The sequence below is a fragment of the Bos indicus genome, chromosome 16, assembly GCF_029378745.1.
Source record: "Bos indicus isolate NIAB-ARS_2022 breed Sahiwal x Tharparkar chromosome 16, NIAB-ARS_B.indTharparkar_mat_pri_1.0, whole genome shotgun sequence".
Lineage (NCBI taxonomy): Eukaryota > Metazoa > Chordata > Mammalia > Artiodactyla > Bovidae > Bos > Bos indicus.
Genome location: NC_091775.1, coordinates 33,154,955 through 33,169,624, shown reverse-complemented (window position 1 = coordinate 33,169,624; position 14,670 = coordinate 33,154,955). Strand labels below are relative to the sequence as shown.

The window sequence follows — 14,670 nt, the reverse complement described above, 5'->3', positions numbered from 1 at the left end:
GGGGTCGCACAGAGTCGGACACGACTGAAGCAGCTTAGGAGGAGGAGGAGGTCTTCATGGCTGCACGTGGGCTCAGGCTCTCCAGGTGTGGCGAGCGTGGGCTGCTCCTTGTTGAGGTGTGCCGGCTTCTCACTGTGCTGGCCCCTCTCGTTGTGGACCACGGGCTCTAGGCATGTGGGCTTCAGTAGTTGCAGCACATGGGTTCAGTAGTTGTGGCACATGGGTTTAGTTGCTCCACAGCCTGTGAGATCTTCCCGGATTAGGGATTGAACCCATGTTCCCTGAATTGGCAGGTGTATTCTTAACCACTAGACCCCCAGGGAAGCCCTGTACCCTTTTTTTAGATTCCACATGTAAGTGATACCATATGGTATTTGTCTTTCTCTGTCTGACTTACTTCACTCCATATGACAATCTCTAGGTCCATCCATGTGGCAAATGGCATTATTTCTTTTTTTTTTTTTTTTATTATGGCTGAGCAATATTCCATTGTATATATATATATCACATCTCCTTAAACCAATTGTCTGTTGATGGGCACTTGGATTGTTTCCATGCCTTGGCTATTGTAAATGGTTCTGCTGTGAACGTTGGGGTGCACGTATCTGTTCAGATTGTGATTTTCTCTGGGTATATGCCCAGGGGTGAGATTGCTGGGTCATGTGGTACCTCTATTTTTAGTTTTCTAGGAAGCCTCTGTATTGTTTTCCACAGTGGCAGTACCAATTTACATTCCCGCCAAAAATGTAAAAGGGTTCCCTTTTCTCCGCAACCTCTCCAGCATTTATTGTTTGTAGATTTTTTGATGGTGGCCATTCTGACTGGTGCTTATTTATTTTATATATAGTAGTTTGTGTCTCTCAATCTCATTCTCCTATTTCACCCCTCACTCCTTTCCCCACTGATAACCACTAGTTAGTAGTTTGCTCTCTGTATCTGTGAGTCTGTTTTTGTCAAACACACCCTTTAATTGAAAAATATAATTGAAAATTTTGTGATGTAATACAAATGCTTTTTTAAAAAATATTTATTTTTATTTATTTATTTGACTACTCCTGGTCTTAGTTGCAGTATGTGGAGTCTAGTTCCCTACACCAGGAATGACACTCGGGCCCCTGCATTGGGAGCTCAGAGTCTTAACAGCTGACCACCAGGGAAGTCCCTGCAAATGGTTATTTAATCTAGTTGAACTTTCTCATATCATTACTTAAAAACTGTGGTATAGATTTAATTTGTATAACATGTTATGTGTTGTTAGAGCCAGGCAGCAAGCTTGGCTGCTACTGAAAGTTCGTATCATCTGTGGAAGGGTAGAATTAGCTAGTGTATATGAAGATAAAGATTATGGGCTGTTTCTTAGAGCCACAAGCCCCCTCAGTCCCAACACTGTGTTCCTTGGGCGTGTGGAGCATGAACTACTCCACTGGCTCCATGGGTTCTTTGTCCATTTGTCCATGGTGAGCAGTGCTGCATTTGATTTCTGTTTTCTGAAATAGGAGGGTATGAGGTAGATCACTTTCATGGCAAGCATGGAGCCCTGGGTGCTTGATATTTGTTGTGCTTGCTACCTGTGTAGACCAAGGGGCTTGCCATCAGAGCCTGTTCTGCTTTGAGCCTCCTGCCAGGAATCGCTGGAATAGATTCTTTCAGCTGCCTGACTTTGCCAGATCTAACTTTGATCTGGCCACACTGAGAGATGAGAGGATCAGTGTTTTTGGATGCTCTTGTAATCCTTTCACATCATACCTGTGTCCAGTGGGTGAGGATTCCTGAGTTATGGAAGTTCCAAATGTCGATTAAAGCATTATTTATTCCTGATAGATGACGATTGGAAAAAGGAGATTTCATGATCAAGTAAATTTGGAAAATGCTGCATTAATTTCTTTAGAACATCTCAAAGACTTTAATATGCTAATATGCATGATTAATCCCCAAGAGGAGAACGTAATATTGTGAGTCTGTTTTTGTCAAAAACACACCCTTTAAATGCCTTTCTCAGGCATTTTTGATCATTGAAGCCTTTTACTGAGAAACACGTTGAAGAATGAGTATGAAACAGAACCCATTTTAGAAAACTTCAGTTCAGTTCAGTTCAGTTGCTCAGTCATGTCTGACCATTTGCAACCCCATGGACTGCAGCATGCCAGGCTTCCCTGTCCATCACCAACTCCCGGAGCTTGCTCAAACCCATGTCCAACGAGTCGGTGAAGCCATGCAACCATTTCATCCTCTGTCATCCCCTTCTCTTCCTGCCTTCAATCTTTCCCAGCATCAGGGTCTTTTCCAATGAGTGAGTTCTTTGCATCAATATTAACTAGAGGTTGTTAAAAGTTAGTAATTGTTGTTAATATAAAATTGGGCATAGGAATGGAAGAATACTGCTTTAAACTTGTTAGTAATACCTATTTCAGAACACAAATCAGCATTGTATTTACTGGTAAAGGACTAGTATTCTAATCTATCAAATAATGTTTTTAAAGAGCAAAGATTATCATTATCATTTTATGAATTCAATTTGTTTTGGTAGTTCTAGCCAGTGTCCTAAATCATGAAGGAGAAATAAGAAAGTATGCATTTTGGAAAGAAGAGACCAAATGAATTATCAGAAAATACAAAGTAACCAACTGAAGAGGGATTATAAAAAGTTTTGGGAAATAGATGGGTATAAGATCAATAGCAAATTTTTAAAAAATTAATATTTACCTCTACTTCTAGAAATTTCAAGGTCTCCAAAAAGATTCCTTCACAATATCCACAAAATCCATAAAGTACTGAGGCACAATCTTGGAGAATTTGTGTGTGGCTTATATGAGGAAAGCCATAATGTATAACCTTCAATTTAGAGATATAAAAAGGGCTATATAGCTAATACAGATCTCTTAGATGTGAAAACTATTTTAAAATGTTCAGTCTTTCTCAGTGTATAGCTTCATTGCAATAGCAATCCCAATGGTGTTTTATTTGGAATTTCTAAATTTTATTTGAATTTCTAAATTTCATTTGGAAGACTTACACTGGTGAGTATATTAATGAATATTCCTAAGAAGAAGACCAGGAACAGTGATAATATTAATAAGTGAAATGGGATGGTAATGCCATAACAGTAGAAATACAGTTCAGAATGGAATCAGTAGAATAGACAATGGAAGTAGTCTCCATCACATAAAGGACTATAACACATTGTAAAGTAGGAGGAAAGAATTCAAGTGCTTAGTAAATTAAAAATTATTAAAATCAGATTAGAAGTTAATCTTTCACTTTGAATCGTGCCAAAATAACTTTCAGATGGATTAAAAAGTATATTTTTAAATTGTAGAAGAAAATAGAATTGAGTTTACCAAACCTGTAGAAAAAGGATAATTTTCTCCCTCTTTTGGTGGTTCTTTCAAAGGCTATGTTTCTAAACTTTAAAGGATAAGAAATCTCAACAGGTGTCACTAAAATAAAAATTAAAAATAACATACTTTTAAAAGGTAATCTTAAATTTAAAAAAGCAAATATCAGCTTTGTGTAATGACAGTATTATAACCAGTGAGATTTTTCCCAAGTTACTATTAGAACTAGTAAGAATGTTCCCGCTAAATAACACAAATTCAACTGCATTCAACTTAGCATATTTCAGTGAGATAATAAGACAAATGCACAAAGATGAATTGGGCAGAATGGTTCACTCAAAAATTAATATATTTAACAACAAAAACATTTAGAAACTACCTAAATGTCTACAGTTAGGGAGCTGGTTTAATAAACTATGATAAAGTTCTATAATGGATTATCAGCCACTAAAAACAATAATGTAATAAATATTTTTTTGAGAATGAAAAGATGCTCACAATTTACTGTTGAGTGAAACATTAGATTAGAGGGCAACATTAAGAGTAGTTAACTCTGCATGTTAGGATTTGAAGTAATGTTTACTTGATCTCAACTTCTCTTTTTTTGTCTTCAGTAATCATGTGTGATTTTGATGATCATAAGGGAGGTGGAACTGTTTTCATATTAGGGAAGCAAATGCAAACAACTGACCTGGAAAATTGTTTTCAATACTTCTTAAAATTATTTTCAGTAATTCTTTCAGTAAGAATTAAGTAAGAATTTCAGTAAGTCTTTATTATTTAACGAGCTCATACAAATTGTTAAGAAAAAAAATGGAAGATCCCAGTACGGATGAGCAGAGAACCTGAACAGACAATTCAAAACATAGAAAACAGAGGTGATAAACAAGCATTAAGGATCACTATTCAGATTTACTTGTAAGCAAGGAACTGTGCATTTAAATAATGAGATAAGATTTATTTTCTTATCAAACTAGAAGTTTGCCACCATGTTATTATAATAAATTAATAAATATCAATAAATTGTTACATCCCTTTGATAGTTTTCACAATTGAAGGTTATGTTGCAACCTGGAAAATTAGAGCATCTGAGTGAAATAGTAGAATGAATGGTAGTTCATATGCCACAACTAAGCCCAAACACAGCCAAATAAATAAAGTAATTAAATAAATAAATTTAAAAATAAAACTAAGAATTAAACAAACAAACAAACAAAAAGAATATTGGGAAGGGGAGAGGGGAAGTAAATTGCAGATATTGTAACATTTCACTCTTAAAGACTTCAGCATGCCTCTCCTAAGAATAAAGACGTTCTCCTACATAACTCCCCTCCCTGCCAAAAAAGAATACTAGGGAAGTGTGCTGCGTGTTCTTCCTTATTAATAATTTCTAGTTGTTGAATTTTTTTGTTTTGAATTTAAAATTACAGTAAAATAATTTTTATTTACTTTTTCTTTTGCAGAGGTAGCTGTAGCAGAATTTCACAAAAAAATCAAAGAAGCTTTTGAAGTGTTTGACCATGAGTCAAATAATACAGTGGATGTGAGGTTTGGAGATGTTTCCTTCTAATTCTAAATTGCTGATACAACTTGTGAAGTAGAAGATGGTTCATTTCTCTTTCTACATTCTTTGAATTTATTATGTTAAAGTATTTATGTTTCTGTGCTCGGCAAAAGGTCTTTTCTAGCTGCTGTTTTGTATTAGTACTGTTTCTTATTCTTCATAATCTAGTGGAAAGACTATATATCCACATTGCCTATTCTAATCTATAGACTAAATTCTGTGAATGAGACAAACTTGTATACTATAGCTTTAGTGCTGGACACACAGTTGGCACTCAGTAAATATTTGTTGAGTGAATGAACAGAATTTGCTTTTAGAATACATAGATATGGGGCATTCACTGGTGGCCTAGTGGTTAGAATTCTGAACTTTCACTGCCATGGTCTGGGTTCATTTCCTGGACGGGGAATTGAAGTCCCACAAGCAGCGCAGTGTGGCAAAAAAACAAAACCAAACCAAAAGCCATGGATATGTATTATCAAGCATAAATAGGATATTACAGAGAAGGATTAATAATTCCCAAACATGATACACACCTCAAGTAAAATAACAAAAAGAACCAAAACAAAAGAACATAAAAAGATGAGAAAAAAACATGAATACTGGTAGATTTAGAATAGAGGACAAGAGACAAAGAATAGTTTGAAAAAAAGAGGCAAAAGATAGAGGAGATTATGCATGTTGTACAATCTGTGCCACGCATGTACATCAAAGAAAGGTAATGAAATCATCCTTCCAGGAGGCCAAACTGATTGAGAAATATTTGATAGGATCACAATCTCAAGAGTTAGAACTCAGTATGGAGGCCAACAAAACAGTGGGAAATGATTTTTAAATGGTTTTGGCAAGAATCATTTGATGCTTATAAACCAGTCCCATCACTTCCAGACTGGTCAGAGGACTAAATGCTTTAAATTTGAGCTAGACTGAATGAACAATATGAGTATGACTGATTGTAACTACAGTCATCCCTCAGTATCCACAAGGTATTGGTTCCAAGACACCTGCCTCCACCCTCCTTCCCTCCACCGCCCCCCTTCACAAACTTCACAGGATAGTCTTCTGCTTTGAGGGGAGGCTTCCAAAAAGTAGCAGTAAAGAGAAAATCTCCCAATTCCCTTAGAGCAGTGATGCCCGCCGTTTTTTGGTAAAAGAGCCAATTCAGGGGACATAAACATGCTTATGAGGAGGGCCTGACAACCCACTCCAGTATTCTTGCCTGGAGAATCCCTTGGACAGAGGAGCCTGGTGGGCCGCAGTCCATGGGGTCACAGAGAATCAGATACAACTAAAACGACAGAGCATGCATGCAAACATGCTCATGGGCTTCCCCGGTGGCTCAGCTAGTAAAGAACCATTGGGTTCTATCCCTGGGTTGGGAAGATCCCCTGGAAAAGGAAATGGCAACACACCCCAGTATTCTTGCCTGGGAAATCCCATGGACAGAGGAGCCTGGCAGGCTACAGTCCATGGGGTCACAAAGCGTTGGACACAACTGAGCGCACACGCACACACCCAAACATGCTTATGGGATGCGTCTTTCTTCCCACTCAGAATTAAAATAATTGTACCGAGACCCAGCGGGAAAGTGTATGTTCTTACTTAAATTGTCTACTTTATAAAAGAAAGAAAGTTACCAGGAAAATTGGCATAGTTTTTAGCATTGAAATATCCAAGGGGTAGCAACATGGATGAATGGAGTTTCTAGTCTTTATTCCTTCTGCTAATTTGTATAGCACTTTAAAGTTTACAGTGAGCATTCTCATGCTGCCGGTATCATTACTTTCTGCTTTTTATAAATCAGCCAGGAAGCAAAGCAACTTGCCAAAGATGGAATAACAGGATAACGACACAGTCGAAACTCAGATCAGTTTCTTCTGTTTGGGGCAGCTGTGCCTCAGCCCTGGAAGAAGCTCAGGGGATGTAGTGCTAAAATAAAGTCTGGTCCTGCTTTTCTTAGCTTTAGCAGGCTCTTCTATTTGTAAAAACAGTTAATCTTGCTAGAATTTATTTTGGCTTATGGTTAAAAGTGAAGGCATAAATAGACTCACGTTTTCCAAATTACTAAACCATTCCATTTATTTATCTCTGGAATTATTAGAATCATTTTATAATATGCTACATTTTCTGTACTTGGGTCTGATTTGGGCTACGTATTCTGACCTGTTGCCTTACCTCACGGTCATACACTAGGACAAGTAGTGAAAGTGTTAGTCGTGTCCAGCTCTGCGACCCCATGGATTGTAGCCCACCAGGCTCCTCCGTCCATGGACTTCTGGAGTGGGTTGCCATTCCCTTCTCCAGGGGATCTTCTAACCTAGAGATCGAACCCTGGTCTCCTGCATTGCAGGCAGATTCTTTACCGTCTGAACCACCAAGGAAGCCATACTAGGACATTCCTATATTAATTGCTCTCAGTTTATATAGTATGCTTTACTATCTGATAGAAAACAAAATATAAAAACAGAAGCAATATTGTAACAAATTCAATAAAGACTTTAAACATTAAAAAAAAAAAAGAATTGAAGGCAGTATTCTGGGTAGATTGAGTAAAGAGGTGTCTGAATGGAGTAAGCGTTTCAGAGACAGTCGAAATAGCTTGGTTTAGAAGAGGGAGTTGTTCCTTGAGATACTTACTGGGCTTTTTGACTGTTTCTGCCCGCTCATGTGCTCTTTGCATGAATTGAAAACTTTAATTTGAAATTTTATTACTTTAGGTGGAGTGGAGGTGTGGTATTGTGACTGCCAGGCAGCCAGTGGGTTTTGTCTTTTTTCATCATGTGTAAAACATTGTTAAATGAGCTCCTGCTGCTTTCCTCGTGGCTCTGAGGGACATCCTGGGGATTGGAATCAGACTTTCTGAGTTCATTCCTGGCTTTGTCACTCTAACTTATTTACTTATTACTTATTTACTCACTCTAACTTATTTGAAAGTGAAAGTGAAGTCGCTCAGTCGTGTACAACTCTTTGTGACCCCATGGACCGTAGCCTAAAAGGCTCCTCCGTTCATAGAATTTTCCAGGCAAGAGTACTGTAGTGGGTTGCCATTTCCTTCTCCAGGGGATCTTCCAAACCCAGGGATCGAAGGGTAACTTGTTTACTCTTATTTAAATAAGAGTAACTTATTTACTCTTTCTGTGCCTAAGTTTTTACATTTGCCACATAGGACTGATGTAAATTAGTAGGTCTCAAAATGGTTTGGAGAATCCTGTGTATCCCTAGGATTCTTTCAGGAGTCTGTGAAATCAAAGCTATTCTCGTAATAAATCTGAGACAGTATTTGCTATTTTCATTCTCATTTTTTCACAAGTGTATATTGGAGTTTTTTCGAAAGCTGCATGTGTGATATTGCAACAGATTGAAGGCAGAGCCAGATAGGAGAATCCAGCTGTCTTCTGTTAAGCCAGACGTTAAAGCAGACATGTACAGCACTACCATTCTTCTAATTAAATTTATTTTTTGTTTTGGAAAATATAGTTAATTTTTCACACACAAGAAATATTTATGTAAGCAAATATGGGACGTCCCCAGTGGCTCAGCAATGAAGAATCCACCTGCAATGCAGGAAAAGCGGGTTCAATCCCTGGGTCGGGAAGATCCCCTGGAGGAGGAAATGGCAACCCACTTAGTATTCTTACTGGGGAATCCCAAGGACAGAGGAATCTGGTGGGCTACAGTCCATGGGGTCACAAAGAGTCAGACACAACTGAAGCCACTGAGCACATATAATGAGTTTATTGTTATTTCTATGAATTTGACAGCAAGGAGATCAAACTAGTCAATCTTAAAGGAAATCAGTCCTGTATATTCATTGGAAGGACCGATGCTGAAGCTGAAACTCTTAATACTTTGGCCACCTGATTCGAAGAACTGACTCATTGGAGAAGACCCTGATGCTGGGAAAGATTGAAGGTGGGAGGAAAAGGGGACGACAGAGGATGAGATGGTTGGATGGTATCACTGACTCGATGGACATGAGTTTGGACTTGATGGACATGAGTTTGAGCAAGTTCAGGGAGTTGGTGACAGACAGGGAAGCCTGATGTGCTGCAGTCCATGGGGTCGCAAAGAATTGGATGTGATTGAGTAACTGAACTGGATGGATAATAAACATTTTTAAACTTTGGGGTTTAATTTTTAATATTAAATGTAACTCACATAAACAAAAGCTCTTTATGGGTCTGAATAAGTTTTAAGAGTGTAAAAGGGGTTCTGAGACCAAAAAGTTTCAGACCCACTGTTGTCAGTGGACATTTCTAAAGCTCTTAGAACAATATTAACTTAGAACAAATTAGTTTGGTATTTAAAGCTTAGAACAATATTAGCTTGTATTATTATCCTACTCTGTATTCTTAAGTAAATAATTTAGACTTGTTTTTCCTCTATTTAATCTGGATTAGCAATGTTATATTGTATTCTCCTAAGAACATTTTACATATATCTGTGTGTTCTGTTTTGATCTTTTCAGTTCTGAAGCAGTTTGTTTTATTTTCCATTTTCCTTGTAAAATAGTTTTTGAAGATTGCATCTTGAAAAACGTCATGGCAGGTTTTTAATAGTATCAATTAGGGGGATTTTTATTTTGCCTCATACAAACATAAACCATTATACATTTTGACTTACATACATTTTCCTGCTCTGTGTTCAGATTTCAATCAAAAGCATGACTGAAAATTAAATTTTTGACTAGATAATATATAAGGTAAAATTCTAAAGGTACAAAGAATATATAGTGATAGGTAGACTTTCACTTGGCTCTCTTTCTAAAGGCAAGATTCATTATAATTTTCTCATACTTCCAGAGATAGTCCATGCAAATACAGATGTTTATATATGTGTGTGTATTTTTTATTTTGATAAATATATGTAACAAAATTTACCATTTTAACCATTTTTAAGTGTGTGTGGGTGTGTGTTAAGTCGCTCAGTTGTGTCTGACTTTTTTCGACCCCATGGACTGTAGCCCATCAGGCTCCTCTGTCCATGGAATTCTCCAGGCAAGAATACTGGAGTGGGGAGTGGGTTGCCATTCCCTTCTCCAGGGGATCTTCCCCACCCAGGGATCAAACTCAGGTCTCTCTCATTGCAGGCAGATTCTTTACTGTCTGAGCCCCTAGGAAAGCTCTTTTAAGTGTATAGTTCAGTGGTATTGAGTATATTTACATTATTTCCATCCATCTTCAGGACATCTTTATTTTCCCAAACTGAAACTCCATACCCTTTATACAGCACCTCCCCATTCTCCCTTCTCCTTAGTTCCTGGCAGCCACGATTCTACTTTGTATCTCTACGAGTTTGACTGTACTAAGTACCTCACTGTCCGGTTTATTTGACTTAGCATAATGTCTTCAGGGTTCTTCCTTATTGTAACTTATATCAGAATTCCATCCCTTAAAACTGAATAATATTCCACTGTGTGTATATAACACACTTTGTTTATTCAGCTCTCTGTCCATGGACATTTGGGTTGTTTCCACCTTTTGGCTGTTTGAATAATGCAAATTTTATGCAGTCCAGCAACCCCAGGTAGCCTTTTGCTAATGAAGAGAATCTCTTTTTCACTGCTATTATCTCAACTTAGCATGAGTCTCTGGGGCTCACAACACCCAGTATTCATCTATTTTACTGATAAGGAGACTTAAGTTTCTTAAGCAACTGGCAAGAACCTTGAGTGTATTAGATCTTGTCTAAAATTCAATAAGAAGTATATGATAAGAACTTTTTTGTAATGATTTAGAAATAACTCTTAAGAGGATTGGAGGTGCCATAAATATTACTCCTACTTCACTTTTAGTACTATTTTTGAAGAGAAGTTAATACAGCATTTCACAGTTCATCTTTATCAGGTTGTAAAAGCGTGAGGAATATAGAGGAATTGCATGGACAGTTTCCCCAAGCAATTATTGTCAGAAAAAGCTTGGGGTCACTCAAAGAGCTTTTGAAAAACTGCATGGGTAAATGGATCTGCATTTGTGGCTTAGAAAAGTATATTATAAAAAGAGGAATGGGATTGTTGGACCCACAGGCCTGTTGATAGGGAGTAAATTTGTATAATTTTATTCATACAGTGATAATTCACATACATGAATAAAATGAATGATGAAATAAAACCACTTGAGTAACCTAGATAAATTTGAAAGATGTTAAGTTTAAAATATTACAAAAGAAAGTGAAAATTATGATGAAGGAGGAAACAGACAGAACAGGTTCCATCTTGAAAGCAGGACTTCATCTTGGGCTGGACTGTGGACATTGAGCTATATGCCCAGTATCTATGGAAATGACATACTAACTGGAAAACCAGACCCCCAGATGGAAGAGCCCCAGTGCTTGTACCTAGACTCTCCTGAGGCTGAAACAATACCCTAATTATCTGTGTAACTGAATAGAATCATAAATTCTATTATGCTTACTGGGGTATGACCACAGGCCTATTGATAATTGTCCACTCTTAACTACCTAGGCTTAAGGCATACGAATCACGGGTTTAAGGCATACGAATCACGGGTTAACTTTGATTGTATCCTTCTTTTCCTTTGTTCAGACTAGTTTCAGGGAATTTGGGGAGGTGGGTTTGAGCACATACACTTAGGGTATATAAGGTCTTCACAAAAACTGGTCGGGGGTCCTTGGCTAAGAGGAGACTCTGCCTTGGGCCCCCCCGGTGTAATAAATTGCACTCCACTATCTGCATTGTCCTTCTGAGTGAGTTTGTTTCCCGGAACGCGTGGCTACAACAATGAAAACCACATAATGTAAATTTTAAATATACAAAGTGATAGTCTATTGTTTATGAGGACAAATAACATTCATGAGAGTGATAAACAGTGTCCTCAGAGTAGTGGTTGCATCTGAAGATGGAGGGACAGGAATGACAAGCAGAACTTTAGCTGTTTCTGCAATGTTTTATTGTTAGGGAACAAATGTGGCAAAATGTTAACTTCTATTTAATCTTGGTATTGGATATATGAAAACTGTAATTTTTTTTTTTTTTTTTTGCCACATTGCAAAGCTTGTGGGATCTTAATTCCATGACCATGGATTGAACCCTGGCCCTGGCAGTGAGACCCCAGAGTCCTAACTACTGGACCTCCAGGGAATTCCGTGTAATCCTTTTTTCTTTACTTTTCTCTGAAATATTTCACAATTACACATAAAAATAAATAGTTTTAAAGGTTGATTTATATCTTGTTATTTTACCATCTCACTTTCAAGATGATTTGTAAAAAATTGGTTTGTTTGTAATATCCCTTTTAATAAACTATGATTAAAGAATCAGTTTAAAAAATCAGTTAAAGAAAGTTTAAAAAACTATCCCAAATTCTGATTCCTGAAGCTATTTATTTTTATGTGTCTTTATAGATGAAAGTTTAGTAATATGATGGCACTATGACAGAAAAATAACACTTGGGTTCAGGCTGTCCTGTACAGGGTACTTAATTGCCTGTTTTTAGGAGACCCTTTTTGTATTTTATATCTTTGGTGATCAACTTCACTTGATTCTGGCTGGTAGGTATCTATCTGTTGTACTTATTGTGTTATCTAGATCAGCCGCAGTTTGCTGTGTGTCTACAAAAATTGGGAGCCAGAGACTTTCTGATTATTGGTGGTCTCAGGGAGTGTACTTCCTGGGGCCTCTGGGCATATAATTCCTGTGGCCTCTGGGTGTGTACCCTCTGTGGCTTCCAAGTTTGGACAGCTGCAGCCTCAACCTGTTCTCCTTAGCATAGGAAATAACATATTGGATTCATTTGAAAACTGTCTGCGTTATTAAATGTGGAAGACTTAATACAGATACATAACAAAGAACAGTTCATGGCAGTATCTTCCTTAGCTTTGAAAGTTAGAGGGGACACAAACCCAAGAAGCATTAATTACCATGTGCTTAGATAGCTAGAGGCATATTTGGAAATCTGGCTCCCTCTCATCATTCTGTTGCTTACACTCTTTCAGGCTGCATGGGACCAAAATAATCCTTATGTTTTCTCAGTTAACCCAAGTGTATTGTAAGGATATACTTGGAAATGAATGGTATAAGAAGTAATTATTTCTTATATTCATAAGGAATAAGTAAAAACCTGCAGTGGTATTCAGTCCTCTTAGCCCACTGGAATAACATTTGTTGCAAAGGGACCATAGGGCTCCAGTGTTTTGGCAGTCACTCTGTGACTCCACTTCAACTCTAGTAGTCCAACATGCTGGGGATTTTATTCATATGCTTCTTTAAAAAATTTTTTTAATTTTATACTGGAAAGAGAAGCAAAAAGCAAAGGAGAAAAGGAAAGATATAAGCATCTGAATGCAGAGTTCCAAAGAATAGCAAGGAGAGATGAGAAAGCCTTCCTCAGCAATCAATGCAAAGAAATAGAGGAAAACAACAGAATGGGAAAGACTAGAGATCTCTTCAAGAAAATTAGAGATACCAAGGGAACATTTCATGCAAAGATGGGCTCAATAAAGGACAGAAATGGTATGGACCTAATAGAAGCAGAAGATATTAAGAAGAGGTGGCAAGAATACACAGAAGAACTGTACAAAAAAGATCTTCACGACCAAGATAATCATGATGGTGTGATCACTGACCTAGAGCCAGACATCCTGGAATGTGAAGTCAGGTGGGCCTTAGAAATCATCCCTATGAACAAAGCTAGTGGAGGTGATGGAATTCCAGTTGAACTATTTCAAATCCTGAAAGATGATGCTGTGAAATTGCTGCACTCAATATGCCAGCAAATTTGGAAAACTCAGCAGTGGCCACAGGAAGGTCAGTTTTCATTCCAATCCCTAAGAAAGGCAATGCTAAAGATTGCTCAAACTACCGCACAATTGCACTCATCTCACACGCTAGTAAAGTAATGCTCAAAATTCTCCAAGCCAGGCTTCAGCAGTACGTGAACCATGAACTTCCAGATGTTCAAGCTGGTTTTAGAAAAGGCAGAGGAACCAGAGACTAAATTGCCAACATCCTCTGGATCATGGAAAAAGCAAGAGAGTTCCAGAAAAACATCTATTTCTGCTTTATTGACTATGCCAAAGCCTTTGACTGTGTGGATCACAATAAACTGGAAAATCCTGGAAGAAATGGGAATACCAAACCACCTGACCTGCCTCTTGAGAAATCTGTATGCCGGTCAGGAAGCAACAATTAGAACTGGACATGGAACAACAGACTGGTTCCAAATAGGAAAAGGAGTACGTCAAGGCTGTATATTGTCACCCTGCTTATTTAACTTATATGCAGAGTACATCATGAGAAATGCTGGTCTGGAAGAAGCACAAGCTAGAATCAAGATTGCCGGGAGAAATATCAATAACTTCAGATATGCAGATGACACCACCCTTATGGCAGAAAGTGAAGAGGAACTCAAAAGCCTCTTGATGAAAGTGAAAGTGGAGAGTGAAAAAGTTGGCTTAAAACTCAACATTCAGAAAACGAAGATCATGGCACCTGGTCCCATCACTTCATGGGAAATAGATGGGGAAACAGTGGAAACAGTGTCAGACTTTATTTTTTGGGGCTCCAAAATCACTGCAGATGGTGACTGCAGCCATGAAATTAAAAGACGCTTACTCCTTGGAAAAAAGTTATGACCAACCTAGATAGCACATTGAAAAGCAGAGACATTACTTTGCCAACAAAGGTCTGTCTAGTCAAGGCTATGGTTTTTCCTGGGTCATGTATGGATGTGAGAGTTGGACTGTGAAGAAAGCTGAGTGCTGAAGAATTGATGCTTTTGAACTGTGGTGTTGGAGAAGACTCTTGAGAGTCCC

At 37.8% G+C, this 14,670-nt stretch overlaps 1 protein-coding gene across 2 annotated transcripts in view; it reads left to right on the top strand.

Moving 5' to 3' along the window:
* The window catches only part of EFCAB2 (EF-hand calcium binding domain 2), a 112,097-nt gene that overhangs the window by 37,890 nt on the left and 59,537 nt on the right, over nt 1-14,670 (top strand). For both annotated transcript variants that reach the window (XR_002182504.2, XM_019976703.2), the window contains exon 2: nt 4,799-4,883. Coding sequence is in view for 1 of the 2 variants with exons in the window: in XM_019976703.2 (XP_019832262.1) it covers nt 4,799-4,883 (85 nt within the window). In the remaining variant the exon portion in view is untranslated. The remainder of the gene's footprint in view (nt 1-4,798; nt 4,884-14,670) is intronic.